General features: G+C 38.8%; 1 protein-coding gene across 3 annotated transcripts in view; it reads left to right on the top strand.

Moving 5' to 3' along the window:
* Positions 1-23,267, top strand: part of SMAD2 (SMAD family member 2) — an 84,798-nt gene that overhangs the window by 10,311 nt on the left and 51,220 nt on the right. For all 3 annotated transcript variants that reach the window (XM_065932665.1, XM_065932663.1, XM_065932664.1), the window contains exon 2: positions 19,890-20,178. In XM_065932665.1, coding sequence (XP_065788737.1) covers positions 19,943-20,178 — 236 coding nt within the window. In that variant the 5' untranslated portion in view covers positions 19,890-19,942. The remainder of the gene's footprint in view (positions 1-19,889; positions 20,179-23,267) is intronic.

Genomic DNA, 23,267 nt, shown 5'->3' with positions numbered 1-23,267 from the left:
ATTCTTTTCTATATGACCTTTTAAAAAATTTATATCTGGGAACTTTTGGCTCTTCCTTTGTCTCCTCAGCATTCAGAAGTTTTACAGCCACCAGCGTTTATGTGGGCATGTTTGATCCATTGGCCTGGGGTCTTGATGGACCTTTTCGATCAGGAAGCTCCCATCTTTCAGTTCAGGGGATATTTCTTGATTTCTTTGATAATTCCCCCTCCCTCCATTGTCATCTCTGATGTTTGGGCATTGGGCAGTCCAAGAGCTCTTCTTTTAGTGTTTGAATGGTTCCCTTTGTAAAGGTTGTTTCCTCTGTAAAACATGCTACTCTTGGTCAGGGTTGCTATATTCTCTCTCGTTTCTCTGGGTGTAGTGATGATTTTGACAGTGTTTTCTTTCTCTATATAAACTTCTTAAAACTGTTTTTCTGTTTTTGCTTCATTTTTCCTCAGATAATCCAAGTAATTAAGAAAGTAGGGGTCTAAAAAGGTGATTGGAAACTCAGCATATAGGTGAGGCATGTCTCCTTTCAGTTTCATTGAAGAATAATCTGAGTGGACTCTTTGTTGGTAAAGTCTTGATTTCAGTGTCTGTCTGTTTTTCCTCCTAGGTTGGTCAGGTACCCCAGAGAGGAGTCTTGTTCTGGCTAAGTGGGTAAAGGTCTGGCTTCTAGTATTTTGGGAACCAGAACTCAATGAAGGAAAGGGCTGGGGAGTGTCTGCATTTAGCATGGAGTCCATTTACTCCATCTCTTCTCCTAACAGGACCCAGACCATTCCCCAGTCCAGGTAGACTGATTTCCTCTCTGCCAAGAATAAAGGTTTAGTCTTCTGCAGAGGGAAAGGGGCAGTTACCCAGTGGGGGAGCAGATCTAAGTAGGTGATTGCTTCTCACATATCTCCCACTCAATCCTGTCTCTCTTATCGCCTTCCCCCTCCGGTCTTCAGCTCCTGCTATGCCTGCTGGTGTCCACAACTTAACCTTTTGAGAATTCTGCTGTGTAAATAGAATGGTTCTCTACAGGTAGCTTAGAGTTAGTAGTAGTTTCTGAAATCTGTTCACAGTTATTATTCATCTGTCCATTTTCCAGTTATCAGAATTTTGCCTTTCTTCTTACTCTTTACCCTATCCTCATGAGGTTGTCTTTTCTTTTTAAATTCCTTTATTTGTGTGTGATTTTGGTTTTTGTTTGCTGTCTTCACCTACAACCACTGATTAAAGTTTTACATTAAAAATTTCAGGAGTGCCTCCTGAAAGAATTGGAATAGAATGTGTAACTCCAAATCAGTGGGGATGAAGGGGTTGAAATGATGAATATGTGATCATTCAAGCAGAAGCCAGGAAAGGAGAAAAAAGAAGAAATTGCTTAGGAAGTAGAAAACAAAATAAGATGATAGAAAGTTAGCTTTGATATCTCCGTAAACCAGTACCTAATTTCAGATTAAGTTTACTGGTTAAAGGAGAATGAAAATTAAAAAAAAAATTAATTAAATGCCTCTTATTAGTAGATACACTTAAAACTAGGATGACGTAGCTTTAAAGTAAAGAAATGCAAAAAGTTGTGCTAGGCATAATCCCCATTCGGGCTACTGTAATGAATTCTGTAGACTGGGTACGTTATTAAACAGTGAAAATCTATTTCTTACAATTCTGGAGGCTGGGAATTCCAAGTTCAAGGTGCCATCAGATTTGGTGTCTGGTGTGGGCTCACTTCTTACTTCATAGACAGCTGTCTTTCTGCTGTAACCTCATACAGCAGAAGGGGGCAAGGGAATTCCCTGGGGTCTCTCTTAAAAGGGCATTAATCCCATTCAGGAGGCCTCCACTCTCATGATCTAGTCACTTGCCAAAGGCCCCATCCCCAGATAACATCACATTGGGAATTAGATTTCTGCAGAAGAATTTGGGTGCGGGGCAAGGTGGGTGTGCTAGGGACAGTCTGTAGCGATCTGTACGGTAACGCTGGCAGTTACAAGGGTAAACCAACATGTGTGATAATGGTACTAGGAGGTTCCAGTATGTGTCACAATAATTTAGGAAAAGATAGATAAAAAATAAGGTTATACAGGATTGGAAATGTGCAGTTAGCAAGCATGCAACAGTTACAGATACCTGTGGAATTTTATAAAACTTGGTTATGTATCAAACGTCAAAGCAAATGTTGAGAAATTCTTAAGAATTTGTACCCTGCAAGTCATGTTCTGGGACCCTAGTGCAGTTAAGTTAGAAACGTAACAGGAGGATAGCGTCAACTCCCAAATCCATAGTGGTATGCTGGAGAACGTTTCTAAATTTAAGAACGAATCGTAAAAATGAGAAATGTTTAGGATGATGAAAATGCTACTTATCAACTCTGGGATATGACAAAAGCTCATTTGCCTGCCTGGGAAATTTAGAACTTTAAATGTTTATTAAAGAATTAAGAATGAAAAAAAAAAAAAGAATGTTTAGTAAAGAAAAATAAATGCATTAACTATACAATATAATGAGTTAGAAAAAGGAAGGAAATAAAGTTGAGAAATATTAATTTGGGAAAAATAAAATTGAAGTGACTAGACCTAAGGCGCTAAGTTGAAAAGACTTAAGTTAGCCAAGATTGATAGAGGAGAAAAAGAAGGCATAAATATATTAGAAATGAAAAAGGGATAGGACTGTGGACAAACAGAAATTTCAAAACTGAGAACACTGAACAGCTTTTTGCCTTTAGATTGGAAAACAGGTTAAATGGAAATCTCTAGCAAAATAAATGACCAAAAGTGGCTTAAGGATGTGAAACTTGATTATATTATAGTTTTAAAATCTTAATTCATGGTTAGAAAATACAAAGAAATGAAATTAAATAAAAATTTCAAAAAATCGAAACCCCAAGTGAAAATCCCAGATGGGCAAGTCCTGTAAAACTTAGGAAGAACCAGTAATTCCAGTGTCACGTAAAATGTTAGTGGTCTGGGTCCTGTTAGGAGAGATGCAGTGAATGAACATAGGAGAAAAAATTGTTTTGCTGGCCTACTATAATCTTAGCACCACCAGCTGTCAGGACAGATGTAGTATCAGAAGGGAAACACACAGGCTGAACCTCAGTAATAAGCGCAGCAACGAAAGTTTGGATAAAATGTTAGTATTTGCTCATAACAAAAAAGCCACTGTGATTAACTAGGGTTTGTCTCAAAACATAAAATTGGTTAAACATTAGAAAACCTGTAAATGAAATTTATCACATTAACACATCAAAAGAGGAAAACTCTATGATAATCTCAATGGGTGAAGGAAAGCATATGATAAAATTCAGTACTTATTCTTGACAGAACTTCTTAGAAAATTAGGAATATAAGGGAACTTGGTTAATTTGAGTAAATGGTCTTTGTTAAAAAAAAGAAGTGTACCTGTGGCATGATTTCAACTTTGTGAATTTCCGTAGCAGGTAAAAATTACTTTGATATAAATCAGGAATATGAAGGGTATATTGACTCAAGGGATCCAAGGAAACTTTCTGAGACAGTGAGAATATTCTGTATCTTGACAAGGATGGTGGTTATATGGAGGTATGTATTTATCAGGACTCACTGAATGAATTTTTAACATCTCATGCATTTTATTGTATGTAAGCTATGCCTCAATAAAGTTGATTTTTTTAAAAGTTAATATGGTTGACACTTGAACTGTGCCTGTCCACTTCTGTGTGTGTGTGTGTGTGTGTGTGTGTGTGTGTGTGTGTGTGTTTCAGTAACTATGTACTACCCCATTCATGATTGAATCTTCAAATGTAGAATTGTGATACAGAAGGCTAACTGTAAAGTTATATGCGAATTTTCAAATGCATGGAGGGTCAGCATCTCTAATCTTCCTGTTCAAGGCTCAATTGTATATAAAAACCAATGCACTACTATATTCCAACAACAAGCAAAACCTGAATTTAAAAAAGACACCCTTTAAAATGGCAACACAAACTACAAAATACCTAGGAAAAAATAAAAACATGTGGGACCTTAATGGAAAAAATTATAAGACCTATATAATATTCAATTATAAGAAGATACTTGTGTTTATGAATAGAAGATGCAGTATCATACATATCAATTTTCCTCTACTTATTTAAAAAGTCAGTGTCATTCCAAGTAAAATTGCAGAAAGGTGAAAGAGAATTCATTTTGTCCGATACCAAGACATAATTCTTTAGCTTTAATGGTTAAGATGTGATGGTATTTGTTTCAGATATAGACTAATGGAAGGAAAGGGGAAAAAAGCCTAGAAACACAAGTAGCATTTGTAATCACTAGGGAAATGATTCAATATATGGTACTGGTGTACTTGATTGTTTCTGTTGGGGAGGAGAAGATACCTACCCTACCTACATCACACACCAAAATAGATTGCAATGGTGAACAGCAAAACTTTGCAATTTGACTTTTAAAAGGTGACAGCGTATGGAAGGATACATAATTTAAAATATGTATACATATTTTAAAATACTGATAAATTTGAGCTCTTTAAAGTGAAATACTTTATTTAAAAAAGGCCATTAAAAGTCACTTGCTAGGTGAAGATATATGTGGCTTGTGTAATTAACAAAAGATGATTATATGAAGAATTCCCAGGTAGCTCATCTGATCAAGCATCCGCCTGCAATGCAGGAGACCCCGATTCGACTCCTGGGTTAGGAAGTTCCCCTGGAGAAGGAAATGACAACCCACTCTAGGATTCTTGCCTGGAGAATTCCATGAACAGAGGAGCCTGGTGGGCTACAGTCCACGGGGTCGCAGAGGGTCGGACACGATGAGTGACTAAGCACAGGGACAAGGAAAAGATGGTGAATGTGAACAAGCGATTCAAAGGAACAGGGTCGTGAAGAATCAGTAAACATGAAAATGTTCTCAGATTTCTTAGTCATTGGGGAAGTGCTAAGTGTTGACAGCCCTCCTCTCTGTTGCACTCATGCTTTTGACGAAAGTTTGAGGGACCAAGTAATGTGTTGATGATAGTGGATAAAATAGGAATTCCATCTTTCCCTGGTAGGAATGACAATTAGTGTAATCATGTTGTTAGTACTTGGTAAAGATGTACATGTGCATGTCCTGCCAGGCAGCGTTTCCACTTTTTGGTATGTTGTCCTAAGGCATTGTTTTTCATATGTTTTTTACAGACCCGTGGTGGGAAATATATTGATAGTATATGAGACAGAGGCCGAATTAAAATTTTTGAAATTGAGTGTGATCTGTTTTCTACTGTATTCTGTTTTTGTTTTTTTTTCTTTTTTGTTCTTTTTAAAAAAGATACTGCTCAGGATCAACTAAGTTGATTTCATAGTCATCAGTAGTTCACAACCCTCAATTTAAGAGAGATGGCAGAGGATAACATATAATAAAATGCCTGTTTTAAGTGTCTGTGTGAGGCTGCAGTGAAAAATCGTCTTTCTTGCTGTGGGGTTTCTTTTTTGATCAAGAAGTTCAGAAGTTTCTGTCCTTAAAGAGCTCTCATATATGAATGAGAAGTTATATACCAAACTACTGATGGGAGCTTGTAAGAGTGGATAATTGGAAACAGCCTACTCTTTAGAAGGAGACTAGACACTGAACTGTGTTGGAGTCATACAGTGGAATGCCGTATGACAGCTAAAGTGAATGCCCTAGAGCTGCAGATTATTTGTATGTATCGGCATGAATAGTTCTAATAGTGAAAAGAATGAAGCGACATGAGCCGTGTCAAAGTTTGACACAAATTTATAGAAGTGTGCAAAGCTTTATTGTTACGGATACCATGTGTATCAAAACCTTTTAATGACCATTGGGGAAAGTAAAAATCGTGGCTATCTCTTGAGAAGCAAGAGGAAGTACAGTGGGATAATAAAGGTGTTCACAGGGGACTTTAGCTAAATACGTCTATCATGTTTTATATCTAATCATATACTGCAAAATGCTGAGTTGACAGAGCTGGATGGGAGATCCAAGGGTATTTCAATATATATTTTTGTATGACTGAAATACTTATTTTTTTAAAAAATAAACACTAGCCACAATAAAATTCAAGATAACTGGAGGAAAAAATAAATTTAATGAGATGTGTAACACCTTTATGCAGAAAATTAGACAACTTACTGATGGGTATTAAGTCCAAAATAAATGGGAATATCTCATGTTCATAAATAAGAATACATAGTGTCATAAATTATTACAAATTCATTGCCCTTCCAAAGTTCCATAGGGTTTTGGTGGAATTTGACAACATCAAATTAAAAGTCATTGTTTAGTCACTAAAGTGAAATTGAAAGTCGCTCAGTCGTGTCTGACTCTTTGGGACCCCATGGATTATATGCAGTCCATGGAGTTCTCCAGGCCAGAATACTGGAGTGGGTAGCTGTTCCCTCCTCCAGGGGATCCTCCCAACCCAGGGATCGAGCCCAGGTCCCCCACATTACAGGCAGATTCTCTACCAGCTGAGCCACCAGGGAAACCCAGTCACTAACTTGCATCCAACTCTTTTGCAGCCTCATGGGTGTAGCCCACCAGGCTCCTCTGGATTTCCCAGGGAAGAACACTGCAGCAGGTAGTCATTTTCTTCTCCAGATCTTCCCAACCCAGGGATTGAACCCGAGTCTCCTTCATTGGCAGGCCAATTCTTTACCACTGAGCCACCAGGGAGGTCCATCAAATTAAAAGTAACATCCAAATTAAAAAAAAGAGTGAGGGAGGACTCACTTTTCAAATGTCAAAACTTGCTTGAAAGCAGTAGTAGTAAATAAGCACGCCAATGAGCAGAATATGAAGTCCCCAATGAGACACTTATTTACAGGGATTTGATATGTGACAGGAGTGGCATTTTGAATTAGTCAAGAGAAGATAAACTATTTAATAAATGGTGCTTATAAAATAGGCTTCCCAGGTGGCTCAGTGGTGATGAATCCGCCTGCAGTACAGGAGATGCAGTTTCCATCCCTGGGTCAGTAAGATCCCCTGGAGGAGGAAATGGCAACCCACTCCAGTATTCTTACCTGGGAAATCCCTTGGCCAGAGGAGCCTGGTGGGCTAACAGTCCATGGGGTCGAAAAGAGCTGGACACGACTGAGGCTGAGTATGCACACACACAACGCTGGTAAGATAGGCATCCTTAAAGGAGACTTAGACTGCCATCTCACCCCTTAAATGGAAAGTCCTGGTAAGTTAAAAACCAAATGTGAAAAGCAAATGTAGACTTCTACAAGAATGTCAGAGCAATATCTTTATAAAATCAAGGTATCTGTGTCTCAGATTCCTCATTTGTAAATAATAGTACCCACCCCACTGAGTTCTTAAGAGAATCAAATGAGTTAATGCTTAGCTGACTGTACACTAATGTGTTGTGTCATTGAGTAAACACTTAGTACAAGTTTGCTATTATATTTGAATGCAGAAAGAGATTTTTTAAGAAATTAACAAAATTGTATCATAAAATATTTTGATTAAAGTATAAATTTGTATGCTAGAAGACAATGTAAGAAAATGAAAAAACATTCTGAGGATTTGGAGAGGTTTTTTTTTTTTTGTAATACACATTCAGTTGATAGGGTTTTTTATCAGAATAAAAAGCAGTATACGAAGAATAGCAAATTGAAGACTGAAGAAGTGAAATGTAGGGAATGCCATTTGTAAAACTGTTTTACAGTTATTAATAACTTGAGGGCTTTATTTGCTAGTTTGGGATAATCAGACCTCTTACTTAACTGAAACTTTCCAGTGAGTAATCTTGGAATCCCAATTTTACTAAAATATAAACTTTCTTCTTTGTCTGTGAAGTTTTCCTGTTCTGTTGAAATTTGCACTATGTAAGTATCACAGCTGGAATTAAGAGCAGGGTTAGTATCTGAACTTTTCAATTCTTGCAGATGTTGAGAAAAACATTTTTGACTTTAGTACAGAGCTTGCTACCACACTACTGAAGGAAATCTGTATTATGTAAAAGATTCATTCATATTTTGATAACTTGATCGTAAATCTAATTTTCTTATTTTCTTACTCTGTTTTGTCCTCAAGTTGGAACATGCAGAAATTGATACCTTATAAAAACCTAAACTCAGTCTGTTTACATTTCAGAAATTTTGGCTGCATATATGATACCATAGTTATTTAAAATGCCCAACTAATTAAAGTGTATTAGCATTACTGAAAAAATTATTTTATTGCATAATTGAAAAAGTCTCCAGAGATAATTAGCCAGGAGTTAGCCAGCCATGATTACTAAGACATGACAAGTTAAGACTGGTAACTTTAAGTGATCACATAGTTCCAAAGTGATCATAACTGCTCTTTCCAAGACGTGGGACCCTGATATCGAGGCATTAGCAGTTCATGAGGCCGTTCAGATGACCCAGAATAGGCTTAAACTTTTCATGTTTTCATTTCCATGAAGAAAAAAGTTTTTAAAGAAGATTTTATAGAAAGTTCAGATCCCTAAGAATACATCTTAACTCACAAGAAACATTTTTCCTAAAAAAAGTGAAACAGAGACCCTGTTTACTCAGGTTCTTCCAGACCCTGGGAATCCCTTTCATTTTGCTGGTAATATAAAAGTTTAATTTTTATTCATTTTTCTAGCTGTAATTCTCATGGCCGAATTAATTGAACTAAAGGTATAGAGGCACTTTTAGATAGCATCTTGTTGTATTTGCTTGTTCTGGCAGTTTTTCGCAAGGAACAGGGCTTTTTCCTCTAACTTAGGAACAAGAGTTTTATTCTAAGGATAAAATGGGTGTGGAGCTTAGGCGGTGCCTGGCGCGTCCTCTGACCCCGAGCCTTGTCCACAGGACTGCTGGCTCTGTCTTGCTCCTCGGGTGCACGCTCTCCTCCGCTGCCTACTCTCTGCTGGGTCTCTGCTGTGTTTTCTGCCGTCCCCTGGTCACGGGATGAACACGAGTAAAGCCATGTGTTAATACTGACCCTGTAGCCTTAGTTTTCAGATTGGTTTCTGTTTCTGTGTCCTGAATGGTGATTAACGCACCATTCCGTGCTGCTTAGTTACCCTGGTTAGTGACCATTATCTTCAAACCCTCCTTTTCCCTAAACTGTCAATATCCAGGTGGCCAATAACACATGTGAATTGTTTTCTGCAGTCACTAAAGTAATGCTCTTAACATTAGCGGTAACTTCTGTCTTCGGTTTTTTAAACTGGACTGGCCTCGCTCTTCCCTCTCTCCTCCCTTGTTGCTTCCTTGTGCTCGGTTCTAGCAATACCTGCATTTATTTTTCTTTTTTTGTAACTCCTAAACTGTTTCTTGTCTGTCAGACATACTGAACTTTCTGCCTGCTGTTCATTTTCTCTCTCTCTTGTCACACTTCTCTGCTGTCGCTTTTGTGATGCGTCTCCCTTCCAGAGGTTGAATTAAGAAGCCTCTTCTGGGCGCTCGGATGAGACTGTCACACAGTCCTGAGGCTCGTGCAGCTGGCTGCCCCAGAGCATGCCTTGTGACCCAGTAGGGACTCAGCAGAGTTTAAATGGGGCCACATACGCTTTTTGCTGCCTGTTAGTTACACATGTCTGCTTTGGTCTGCAAACATCTACATGTGTTCGGTGAAGTTTTATGTGTCTGCTTTATTTTGCCAGGTTGTAGTTTTACATGCTATAGTATTTTTCAATTATAATATTTACTCTAGTATACTATAATATGTAGCATTTTTATGTATGTTTATTTATGTGCATTTTTACAGCATTTCCCACTCTAGACAGCTTAATGGTGCTATCTACTGTCCAGTTCTCATTGTTCTTTACTTACCTCACAGTGGGAAAACTTTAAAGGAAGTTACATAATCTAATTTTTTGACTCCTTTCAGATTTTTAGCATCTAAATCACAGTTGGGCTATCAGGGATGTCAGGGCAGTGTTGCTATGTGGAATTCCAGAGGCGTCCCCGTAAAAGAGTTACTATGGTCAAGTAAATTTATGGAATTTGGGACCCTTGGGACAGTCTCCTGAATTAGGTTGGGGACCTGTTAATTGTTTTTTCCTTTTGAGGGGGGTGAATATGATAATGATTATTGATAATTAGGTTGTGACCATTATTTTCTAGCAAACTATACCAAGGCCTCAGTATCTTTAGCTAGAAGATCATTTCTGAGAATGACCTTTTGAGAATTCAGAGTCCTTTTCTGAGAGTTACACTTAGTTACTTTTTGAACAGTAAAAGTATTCCCCTTGTATAGCAGCCTTGCCACCACTGCCCCGATGAAGTCTGTGATTGGATGTCATTTGGGCTCTCGGTTCTTGTTCTTAATAACTCCCTCCCCGCACCACGCCTGTCCCTGCTCCCCAGCACACACCTAGATGTGCCTGTAGAGGCCCACCTCCAGGTTGTGGCAGACACGTGGAGGCTTGCTTACCTTGTTGGTCAGCTGCCGCCGCCTCCCTTCAGCAACTTACAGTATGAGTTGGCATATTGAAGGTTTGATAAGTTTTTTAGTTAAGAAATCCAAAACTTTGCTTATTTGGAACTTCTTAGTGTATTTGTTTAGGTGCTTTTTAATTTTTCTGAGTTGTGGTTTACATGTGATAAATGCCCAAACCTTAAATTTTCAGTTTTGTGAGTTTTGGTAATTGTTAACTCACATGTAATTATTTCTCAAAGTAAGATAGAAAACAATTTTGTCACCCCAGAAAGGTACTTGTGCCTCTGGCCAAGCATTCCTCTGTGTGTTCCCCTCTTTTCCTGAGACAGTTTATTTTGACTTTTGTCACTACATTACTTTCCCCACTTGTTAGAAGTCATAAGTGGAATCAGTATATATTTTGTATATTTTGTTCTTAAATAATAACTTTATTATTTTTTTTCCCAGCATGAGAGTTTTGAGATTCATCTGTGTTGTGAAGTGTATAAGTGGTTCACTCATTTTTGTCCCTGAGCAGTATTCCATTGTGCGAATATACGGCAATTTAATTTTTTTTTTTTACAGTTTTCTTGATATTTGGGCCATTTCCAGTTTGGGGCATTGTGAATATGGCTGCTGTGAATATTTCTTGTACAAGTCTCTTTTTGTGAACCTGAGTTTCCATTTTTCTTGAATATAGGTCTAGGAGTGGAATTATTTTGATAAAGGGTAGATATATGTTGAACTTTTTAGGAGCTTGCCAGTCTTCCAAAGGCCCAGAACCATTTTACACTCACATCAATAGGGTGTGAGCGTTCTGGTTGCTACACGTGTCAGGCCGAGTAATAGTCCCCAAAGACACCCAGGTTCTAATCCCCAGAACCAGTGAATATTACGTAATATCGCAAAAGGGACTTGCCAGGTGTAGTTCAGGATCTTGAGATGTGGAGGTTTTTGTGAAATATCTGGTTGAGCCCTAAATGTAATCACAAGTGTCCTTACAGGAGGGTAGAAGGAGGTTTGATTACAGAAAGAGAAGGCAGTATGCCTGAAAGCAGAGACTGAAGTAAGTGATGGGCTTCGAAGATGGAGGAACGGGGCAAAGCCAAGGGATACAGGAGACCAACAGACGCTGAGAAGGGAAGGAAGCAGAGTCTCCTCTTAGACTCTTCGGAAGGAACCAGTCCTGATGATACTTTGACTTCCTTTAATTTATTAAAATTCATTTTGGTAAATCTGTATTGTTTTAAGGCACTGAGTTTGTGATAATTTGCTACAGCAGCAATAGCAAACTAATACATTCTACGTCTTCACCAGCATTTGGTGGTGTCAGAATATTTTTAAACCATTTTAGATGTGAAATGCATTGTGAGTTTAACTTGCATTTTTCTGAAGGTGGTTGATATTCACTTCAGTTCAGTCGCTCAGTCATGTCTGACTCTTTGCGACCCCATGAACCACAGCATGCCAGGCCTCCCTGTCCATCACCAACTCCTGGAGTCCACCCAAACCCATGTCCATTGAGTTGGTGATGCCATCCAAGCATCTCATCCTCTGTCATCCCCTTCTCCTCCTGCCCTCAATCATTCCCAACATCAGGGTTTTTTCCAGTGAGTCAGCTCTTTGCATCAGGTGGCCAAAGTATTGGAGTTTCAGCTTCAAAATCAATCCTACCAATCAACACCTAGGACTGATCTCCTTTAGGATGGACTGGTTGGATTAAACATTTCCTAATGAGCTTATTGCACTCCTGTATCCTCTTCATGAAATACCTGTAATTTGTCTTTTGCCTGTTTTTTAAAAAAAGAGTTCATGTTTTTCTTTGACTTGCAGTTCTTTACATATTCTGAATAGTAGTCCTTTGCCATATATATTTATAACATTTTTTCTCTAACCTGTGACTTGTTTTTTTAAAGGTGTCTTTAGGTAAGCAAGCATTGTAAGTTTTGATGAGGTTTGTGTTACTTATACTTCTTATTATGGTTAGTGCTCTTTATATCTTAAGGACATAAAAGTATTTTTTGTTTCCCTCTAGAGATAAGATTTTCCTTTCCCATTGAGGATGGTATAAGATAGTGATTGAGGCTTAACTATTTTCCATGTTGTTGAAAAAATGTTGAAAATAGATTGACTTGGTGCCTTGGTAACCTTGATAGCAAGGGCTTCCCTGATAGCTCAGTTGGTAAAGAATCCGCCTGCAATTCAGGAGACCCTGGTTTGATTCCTAGGTGGGGAAGAACTGCTGGAGAAGGGATTGTCTGCCCGCTCCAGTATTGGGCTTCCCTTGTGGCTCAGCTGGTGAAGAATCTGCCTGCAATGCTGAAGACCTGGGTTCAATCCCTGAGTTGGGAAGATCCCCTGGAGAAGGGAAAGGTTACCCACTGCAGTATTCTGGCCTGGAGAATTCTACAGACTGTACAGTCCATGGGATTGCAAAGAGTCAGACACGACTGAGCGGCTTTCACTTCACTTGGGTCGCAAATGAGTTGACTGTATGTGTGTGTGTCTGTTTCTGAACTCTTGTATTTCACTCTCTTTATTTTTCTTATGTGTACTCTATGATCTTGATTACGAAGTCTTGAAATAAGTTGGTATAAGTCCTCCAAAATCATCCTTTTTTCAGGATTGGTTTTACTGTTCTAGATCTCCTGTTTCCATGGGAATTTTAGCATCAGCATATCAATTTCTTTAAAAAAAATCCTGCTGAAATTTCAACAGGGCTTGCATTTATATGTCAAACTGGGAAGAATAAACATTTACATAGTATTGCGTCTTCCAGTCTGTAAACATGGTCTGTTTTCATTTCAGTCTTCTTTCATTTACCTTAGTAATATTTTGCATTTCTTAGTATAAAGGCCCTGAGTATCTTTATTTAGGTTGACCTATAGGTTTTTTGTTGTTGCAGTTATGTATTTAAATTTCCTTTTCTGTTTGTTCTTGTATGTAGAGATATAGTTAGTTTTATATTGTTGACCTTCTACCTTAAAACCTTACTGGTTCACTTATTAATTGTACTAGTGTTTTTATAGATTTTTATGCAGTTTCCAATAGAGACAGTCATATCACCAGAGAATATACTTCTTTCTTGCCAGTCTTTGTGTGTTTTACTTCTTTCTTGCCTTATTGCAGTGGCTGGAACACCCAGTGCATTATTGAATAGAAATGGTGACAGTGGGCATCCTTGTCTTATCCTCAGTCATAACGGAAAGGGACTTAATGTTTGATCATTAGATATGTTGCCAGCTGTAGTTTTTCAGTTATCCTTTCTTCATTGTCTCTGTTTCTAATTCTCCTAAGAGTTTTTAATCGTGAATAGATACTAAATTGCTTCTGTGGTAGCTCAGCGGTAAAGAACCGGCCTGCCAATGCGGCAGATTCAAGTCTGATCCCTGATTCAGGAAGATTGCTGAGAAGGAAATGGCAACCCACTCCAATATTCTTTCCTGGGAAATCCCATGGATAGAGGAGCCTGGTGGGCTATAATCCATGGATTCAGAAAAGAGTCACACACGACTTAGTGAGTAAACAACAATAGATGTTAAATTAGCATTTTCATATGCTTTTCTTTTCCTGCATCAGTTAAGAGAATCATATGGATTTTTCTTGTATACTGTAAATGAAGTGCTTGTTTTTTTTTTTTTTTTAAACTGGTAAACCAGTTTTGCTCCTTGGGATAAACCTCACTTGGTGATGATGTATCACATTTTCTATATATGGTACTAGGAATGATTTGCTAATATTTTGTTAAGGATTTTTCCTTCTAGTAGTAGCAGACCTTTGCTTTGTATTAGTGCAGAATTTGGCCAAAGGCATGCTTCTGGCCCATTTTCAGATTATTGTATTGTCCATCACCAAGTCCTGTCTGGCTTTTGTGACCCCGTAGACTGCAGCATGCTAGGCTTCCAGAGTTTGCTTAAACTCCTGTCCATTGAGTAGTGATGTTGTCTAGGCATCTCATCCTCTGCCACCCCCTTCTTCTGCCCTTAGTCTTTGCAGCATCAGGGTCTTTTCCAGTGAGTCTATTCTTCACATCACATGGTCAGAGTATTGGAGCTTTAGCTTCATTCAGCATTAGTCCTTTCAGTGAATATTCAGTGTTGATTTCCTTTAGGAATGACTGCTTTGATCTCCTTTGAGTCCAAAGGACTCTTAAGAGTCTTCTGCAGCACCACAATTTCAAAGCATCAATTCTTTTGCCGCTCAGCCTTCTTTATGGTTCAGTTCTCATATCCATACATGACTGCTGGAAAAACCATAGTTTTGACTATACAAACCTTTGTCAGCAAAGTGATGTCTCTGCTTTTTAATACGCTGTCTAGGTTTGTCATAGCTTTCCTTCCAAGGACCAAGCATCTTTTAATTTTATGGCTACAGTCACCATCTCTAGTGATTTTGGAGCGAAGAAGATAAAATCTGCCACTACTTCCATTGTTTCCCCACTTATTTGCCGTGAAGTGATGGGACCAGATCTCGTGTCTTAGTTTCCTGAATGTTGAGTTCTAAGCCAGCTTTCCCACTCTCCTCTTTCACCTTCATCAAGAGGCCCTTTAGTTCCTCTTCACTTTATGCCATTAGAGTGGTATCACCTGCATATCTGAGGTTGTTGGTATTTCTCCCAGCAGTCTTGATTCCAGCTTGTGATTCTTCCAGCCCAGCATTTCACATAATGTACTCTGTATAGAACATAAATAAGCAGGGTGACAGTAGACAGCCTTGTCAAACTCCTTTTCGAATTTTGACCAGTCTGTTCCTTGTCCAGTTCTAACCGTTGCTTCTTGACATGTATTTAGGTTTCTCAGGAGACAGGTAAGGTGGTCTGGTATTCCCATCTCTTTAAGAATTTTCCACAGTTTGTTGTGATCCACACAATCAAAGGCTTTAGTGTCAATGAAGCAGAAGTAGATGTTTTCCTGAAACTCCCTTGATTTCACTATGTTCTAGTGTATGTTGGCAATTTGATCTCTGGCTTCTCAGCGTTTTCTAAATCCAGCTTGTACATCTCGAAGTTCTCGGTTCACATACTGTTGAAGCCTAGCTATGAAGGATTTTGAGCATAACCTTGCTAGCATGTGAAATGAGCACAACTGTATGGTAGTTTGAACATTGTTTGGCATTGCCCTTCTTTGGGATTGGAATGAAAACTGACCTTTTCCAGTCCTATGACCACTGCTGAGTTTTCCAAATTTGCTGACATACGAATGCCGCACTCTAACAGCATCGTCTTTTAGATTTTAAATAGCTCAGCTGGAACTCCATCACCTCCACTAGCTTTGTTTGTAGTAATGCTTCCTAATGCCCAGTGATTTTACCCTCCAGGATGTCTGGCTCTAGGTGAGTGACCACAGCATCATTCGGGTATGAGCGGCATCAGATCCCTTATGGTTATACAGTGGAGGTGACAAATAGGTACAAGGAATTAGATCTGGTAAACAGACTGAAGAACTGCAGTGTTACGGAGGTTTGTAACACTGTACAGGACGTGGTGACCGGAGCCATTCCAAAGGAAAAGAACTGCAAGAAGGCAGAGTGGTTGTCTGAGGTTGTTGTTTGGTCGCTCAGTTGTGTCCGACTCTCTACAACCCCATGGACTGCAGCACGCCTGGCTTCCCTGTTCTCACCATCTCCCAGAGCTTGCTCAGACTCATGTCCATTGAGTCGGTGTTGCCATCCAACCATCTCATCCTCTTTCATCCCCTTCTCCTCCTACCTTCAGTCTTTACCAGCATCAGGGTCTTTTCTAATGAGTAGACTCTATATCAGCTGGCCCAAAGTATTGGAGCTTCAACTTCAGCATCAGTCCTTCAGTGAATATTCAGGGTTGATTTCCTTTAGGATTGACTGGTTCGATCTCCTTGCAGTCCAAGTAACTCTCAGAAGTCTTCTTCAACACCACAGTTCAAAAGCATCAATTCTTTGGTGTTCAGCGGCCTTTATGGTCCTAGTCTCACATCCATACACGACTACTGGAAAAACCACAACTTTGACTATCCGGACCTTTGTCAGCAAAGTGATGTCTCTGCTTTTTAATACGCTGTCTAGGTTTTTTCATAGCTTTTCTTCCAAGGAGCAAGTGTCTTAATTTCATGGCTGCAGTCACCATCTGCAGTGATTTTGGAGCCCAAGAAAGTGAAGTCTGTCACTATTTCCATTGTTTTCCCATCTATTTGCCATGAAGTGATGTCTGAGGAGGCTTTCTAAATAGCTTAGGAAAGAAGAGAAGCAAAAGGCAAGGGAGAAAGGGAAAGATATACTATTTGAATGTAGAGTTCAGAGAATAGTAAGGAGAGATAAGAAAGCCTTAGTGAACAGTGTGAAGAAATGCAGGAAAGCAATAGAATGGGAAGCACTAGAAATCTCTTAAAGAAAATTGGAGATATCAAGGGAACATTTCACGCAAGAATGGGCGTGATAAAGGATGGAAATGTGAAGAACCTAGTAGAAGCAGAAGAGCTGGCAAGGATACACAGAAAACTATATTACAAAAGTCTTAATGACCTGGATAACTTCGATGGTGTGGTCACTCACCTAGAGCCAGGCATGCTGAATGTGAAGTCAGATAGCTTTTCTTCATACTCATTCCTCAGCCTCAGGGCACGTTTGCTGCTGGGGGTGGCGCTATTTCCTGCCTTCCTCTAGGAGTGGACCGATGTGATGTTACACGTGAACGGCTTGTCACGTGGCAGGTGCACAAGTCGATTTTGCTCCCCCCACCCTCCCAGATCGGTCTCTGCTCCTCCCTCTGAGGCAGGGGGATCTTCCTTTGGGCTTGGGGTGTGGGAGGCTTTCTGCATCTCCTCTCCTGGGTGAAGGCTTTGTTTCATGTGAGATGCCACTTAATGGGGAGGACCTCTCCATTATCTTTACTTTTATTTTTAATATTCAGTAGGTTGAAATATTCAGCAGATTGACTGTTAGCTGTTTCCTTTGCATCTGTGGGTTGATGTCTGATATCATTTTTGCAATGTTCTTGGCCATTATCTCTTCTTATGCTTTTTCTGCCCCATTCGTTTCCTGGGACCCCAGTTATACTCCCCTTAAACCCAAGTTCACATTTGATGTTGGATGTTCTGGGATTTCTTTCCACACTTTTTTTTTCTCTTCGTGTTTAAATCTGAGCACTTTAATTTGGCCTGTCTTCAAATTCACTGCTTATTTCTGTCTGTTTCTAAATCCATCTAAAGAGATCTTTAATTTCTGATATTGTATTTTTCATTTCTCACACTTCCCTGTGATCTTTTTTTATAGCTTCAGTGTCTGTGATGAAAATCTCTGTTTTGTTATTCATGCTGTCTCTCCCATCAGTGTTCATCATAGTTAAAAGTATGTCTGATAATCTCCAAATCTAGGCCCTCTGATCTGATTATATTAATACTGTCCTCTTTTGACTATGGTTTGCTACTCTGTCTGTCTTGTAGTTTTTGATTGAATGCTGAATGTTTCTGTAAAATCAGTGCAATGGCCCATCATTTCTTGGGAGGCTAAATGATAAGATGTGTGTGTGGTTGACCTAGTTCTCGGCTTGTTTGCAACTTCAGCTTGATTAGCTCAAGTGTTTTGAGAGTAGGCTTAAGACTTCACATTCTACAAGATTTGTTGTCTTATTGTAATTTTAGTTCTCTCCCTATGCTTTGTATCTGAGCCATCAGCTTTCTGAACTGTGGGTGATTTCTCTGCTTTTCTCTGGGTTCTTGTGATTCTGGAGTGCTACCCCAGGCTCTTGTATCTTCCAGTGCTTTCTGTCAGCAATTCTTTCCTACCCTAGCCTTGGTAGTTCAATTTAGAGAGTATCTTGTCTCAGCTGTCCTGTCCCACATCAGCCTAGGCAGCTCAATGTCTGGAATCTCTTGTATTAATTTCTCTTGCCTCTCCTCTGCAGGGCGTTTGAGGAAGACCTTTAGCTTCTTGGGTTATCTCAGCTTTCAAGCCTTGTCCTCCACCCTTTGGCACATTTTGGCCAACACTTGGCGCAGGTCTGTGGGATTGAGTGGTTGAGTAGTGCAGACTTGTTCTGTGGAATCCTTGGAATTCTAATATATCTTATCAGCTTAAATGTTGCTGTTAAAATGTACTAAAATTTAGGTTGATTTCTCCTTATTCTCACTGTGGTGGGATTATTCCTTCATAGCCACTCCACCAGGAAAGAGACCATCTGTGGGTTCCTTTTTCTATCAAGACTCAACACTTTTTGGAATTTAGTTCCACTCAGGTTACTTCGAATCTTAAATTTCCTGATGGGTTCAGAAAAACCATGATTTTATATCTTTCCTGTCTTGTATTGATTGTTAAGGTGAAAGTGATGATCTGTTGTGATCTTTTACATCCTGATTAGAAGTGGAACTCCTTTATGGAATACTTTCTGGTACATAATCTAGCAAATACCTGATCAAGTTTGTTATTTCACTTTGCTGTAGTTGAATTTTCTACTGAATTTCTCAGAGCTAGATTTTGAAATATTTTCCTTTCTTCTCAAATCTGAACTCTCCAGTTCTGTCCTCAAGTGGCAAATTATCTTATCTCTTACTTTGAGATTACAGCCATTGACATTAAATTGTAATTGAGGGACTTGTGGAGAGTGTGGGAAGAATTTGCGGTAGCTGCTGAGAAACTGGGCAGATGAGAAACTGACATAGTTATAGCTGTAGGGAGAGAGTTGTACAGAAAGGAGCACATGATTGTATAATAGTTTACTGCTAATGTCATCAGGTAGAAAACTGCAGTTGGGAGATAGTTATTTTTAAAGTTGGAGGAAAGCAAGTGGCTGTGGTGTAAATCCTGGTTTTCCTATAGAAAAGTCGATAAGCATATCTAAACTTGATGGTTTCAAGGGCTATCATTACTGAGGTATAAATAGCAAGAATAAATTTAAAAGATTTTAGGGAATTTGTACCTTGGTGTAAGAAGAGGAGCTGTATTTGACTTTATTCCCTATACATGTTGTTTCTTAGATAAAAATGAACATTTTTTAAAAAAGAAGCTTAATTAGCAGTCTTCTCAGGGGATGGTAAAAGTAACCAAGTCTTTCCTTCACAGACTCTTTTTACTTTTATTTCTTCCTTCTTGTTTACTTCACACTTGATGCCTTTTCCTTTGTTACAACTTTAGATTTTCCTTTATGATACTTAGCTATGAAAGTTGAAAACTTTGAAGTTGTTGGACTTGTAAATTAAAAAGTATCTTTTGTTAACATGTTTTGAGAATAGATTGAAATGCCAAAAAGTGAGGAAAACTTTCTTTTGGTGAAAATACTTTATTGATACTATTAAAAATTAAAAATAAAGTAGTATGGGTAATGAGAAACTTGTCCAGTGTTGATAAAGATGAGGTTTTACTTGCAAAAATATTATATTTATCCACTTATAACGTTGTCTTGTTTTTAGAAGAATTTGTTTTTTCCACAGTTCATTTAAATTGGTAAAGATATTTTCAAGGGTGAAAAAGATAACTGAATGTTTTTTATGAAAGTAGTAATTTGAATTTGTTTCATCTTGTAATTGGCTTTTGGTACTGTGCTAAAACTAGTGGTTGATCGTAAAGTTAGGCTCTAAACTATTCTTTTGGTGTCTCTTCTAGGTTAGATTAAGGAGGATATTTTCTTAGAGTGGACCACCGCTTTCGGTAAGACCATGTCGTCCATCTTGCCATTCACTCCACCAGTTGTGAAGAGACTGTTGGGATGGAAGAAGTCAGCTGGTGGATCTGGAGGAGCGGGTGGAGGAGAGCAGAATGGACAGGAAGAAAAGTGGTGTGAGAAAGCAGTTAAAAGCTTGGTGAAGAAGCTGAAGAAAACAGGACGATTAGATGAGCTTGAGAAAGCCATCACCACTCAGAATTGTAATACTAAATGTGTTACCATACCAAGGTAAGTGTTGTTAGGTAAGAAATTTGAGGGCCTTACTGTTGAAAGTTGCTTAAAGGAATCTAAGGGACCGTTACTGAAATTTTGTTACTTTCAAGTCACCCATCAGTAGTGATTATTAAAATAAGATAGCTGTTCTTAAACCTGTCACATTAATTTTGTTTGACTCATTAAGACTTATTTTAGAAATCATTTTCTTGAACAGTGAGAAGGTTAATCAAGCCAAATAAAATACTTAGATTGTATTTTTATCTCCACTGTCTTCATTTACCTTCATTGCCTAAATGCTTCTTTGTATGCTTTTGTAATTTCTGTGATCAAATTTGAATAAAGAGTCAAAGATTTTCTATCACTAGCGCAGTAGTGACTGACTGTTTTCTCCTCCTTTGGTCAAAACTTTAGTAAGGAGTTAACAGAGGCAGCTCACATTGTGATGAATTTTGTATAGTTTTTATTTGAGTTACAACATTACTTTTAACAAAGAACCGTATGTAAGACAGCTTCCTGTGTGTTATAGTCAGAACCTGTCTTGAAGATCTGCCTCTTGTATTAGAAGGATGTGTTACCTAAGAGGTTGAAGTTTTATTAGTGTAAGTTTAATCATTTTCAGAGTAGTACCACTCTCAGAAATAGTGTTTTTTGAAATAAAGTAGCAAGTGGTTTTAATTTGTACTGCTATAATTGTGCACATTATAGAGTTTGAGGGAGTGTCAGTTTATTGCATTTTGTAAAATGATTGTTTGCAGTATCATACACATAGGCTAGCATATGGCATGTGAAACCATTCTACTTGACATGTTTCTAATGAGTTTTGGGAAATACACTGTGGATGCTTGTGGATAATAGAGCCTAGTAACACCAGCCTATCTACTTGCAAATACTAACAGAATGTTTCCTGCCTTGTTTGGTAGATTAATTATCCATTTCTTTTACCTTGCTTGTTTCATGTATTTCTTAAGTAAGAGTCGCTTTTCTTGGTTTGCTCTTTCATTTTAGAAATGTTTATAGATGCCTGACATTTCAGTTCAGTGAACAGTTGTTAATATCAACATATAGTCTTTGCTGTTGAATTGCTTACTTCCTAGTAAGGGAGGTAAACTTGAAAAAATAAGAAAGATAGTTTTATAACATACAGTAGGCATTCTGAAAGATGTATGCTTAGGGAGTAGTGTCCAAAGTGGGAATCCCTATTCTGCAGCTTGTGAAAATTTTCCTCCTGAAGAAAGATTGGTGGCCAAGGTGGATGGACGTCAAGGAGGAATTTAGTTAGGAGAAGCTTGATTCACCCAGAGTGGCGCTGTGGTGTGGACAGTGTGGCGGTGGGGAGGCCCGGTGGCCGGGGTCCTGGGCGTGGAGGGGAGGAGATGGGAGATGGCAGGCCTCAGAGGCTGCGTGGTGGTGAGGGAGCGCTGCATCCCGTGCCGGGGGTTCACACTGAACCTGAGCGGAGTGGGCGAGGGGAGACATCAGAGAGTCTTGGGTAAAGAAGTGAGGGAAAGGGCCGTGAGACTGTCAGGAGTGGAGCTGGAGGCTGGTTAGTATGTTTCCTCCTCCTCCAAGGGAGCGGCGCGGTCCAGGAAGACATGGGGCCATGGTTTGGCACAGCTCCATTCAAGGCCCTGCTGCCAGCGCGGTGACGTGTGGCGGAGCGGAGCTGCCAGGAGAGCCGTGCAGTCTGTCTCTTAAGGAGATCCAGTAGGTAGCAGGCTCTTGATTAAAATGTATAGGCTTTGTGTTTAAACTATGGAAGTCCCCTTAGTCAGATTTCTTTTCCTTCTTGTCCATTTTTCATTTTACACTCTGGTTTCAGAGGTTTTTTTTTTTTCTTTTTCTTCATTTAAAGATTTTTTTTTTTTTCTGCAACACTTTCACCGGATTAATGAAAGTGAAGTGTTGCTTGTCCAGTATCTTGTTTTTTACTCTTTAATAAAAGTTCCTTGAAGCTTAGAAACCTGCTTGTCTAATTTGGTGGGGTTTTTTTTTTTTTTAATACCACAAGAAATGTAGATTTAATATTGGCTGTTGTCTATCGAAAAATGTAAGTTTCTTATACTGTTTGGAACCATATATTTTTTGAAGTTTGCTTTCTTGTTCATAGTTGAAAATTGTATCAGATTATTAGTCATTTCTTAACTACTAAATATCCTTAAACATTTGGTCAACTCTTCATGGTGTCAACTATAAAACAGGGAGAGTGGGTGCAGAAAGGACCTATTGTGGAGGAATCCAAACCTCAGCTTAAGCAAAATTTTTTAAGATGTAATGCAAAATGGATTTACTGTATGTCTGTTAGCTTAAAATTGCAAGTGAGTTGTTAATAAAATACCTTTAGGTATTGATGTCTTGATGTTTTCATCATGTATTGATGAACATGAAGCATAAATTACTTAAATTTTTGAAATGGCAAATATTCTTAAATGGTCAGTGTCTCCTTGACTCTCAACAGTTTCTTTCCCTCTACCTCCATCTGCTAGTGTTAGAGTGGGGCTAAATTGTGGGTGGAAACATAGGCCTGACTTGATATCCCTCCCACCCCCCTCATATTACTAGCTCTGCCTTCGTCACTTTGCCTCTGAAGAAAGGACAGCTGTGGCTGCACATGTGTCGCTGCTCCCTTCCTACTGTTGTATGTGGTGACACAAAGTAATTCATGAGTAGAACTTAAGCGACTAAGCTGCAGTGAGCTGAATAGTATAAATAAAGTTTCATGAAGCTTTTCCATCTCAAGACAACTCAGTCAGAAATCAGAACGGCAACTGATGTTTAACGAATCAGTCAAAAGAAGAAAAAATTGGCTTTCAGTGCATATCATCTACAGAAAAACAAAATCGAAACAGCAGTGGAGATGGAGAGCTTGTAAAGTTAAAAACAAGGCTGTGAGGTCTGAATGCTAATTTGATAATGCTTGTTTTACACAAATAAACGCGAATGCAGAATTTTTTTTCGTAAATATACATTATAAGGACTTTCCTAAGGTGTTACTTTGTGTTTGACTATCTATGACATTTTGATGGTTCATCCTAAAGAAACAGTGAGGAATATGGTCAAAGATTTCTGGTGTTCATTTCAGCAGTGTTTTTAGTAGCAAAGAA

This window comes from Muntiacus reevesi, chromosome 4, assembly GCF_963930625.1.
Source record: "Muntiacus reevesi chromosome 4, mMunRee1.1, whole genome shotgun sequence".
Taxonomy (NCBI): Eukaryota; Metazoa; Chordata; class Mammalia; order Artiodactyla; family Cervidae; genus Muntiacus; species Muntiacus reevesi.
Note: the sequence above shows the minus strand (reverse complement) of the source record. Positions and strands in the feature narration are given on the sequence as shown.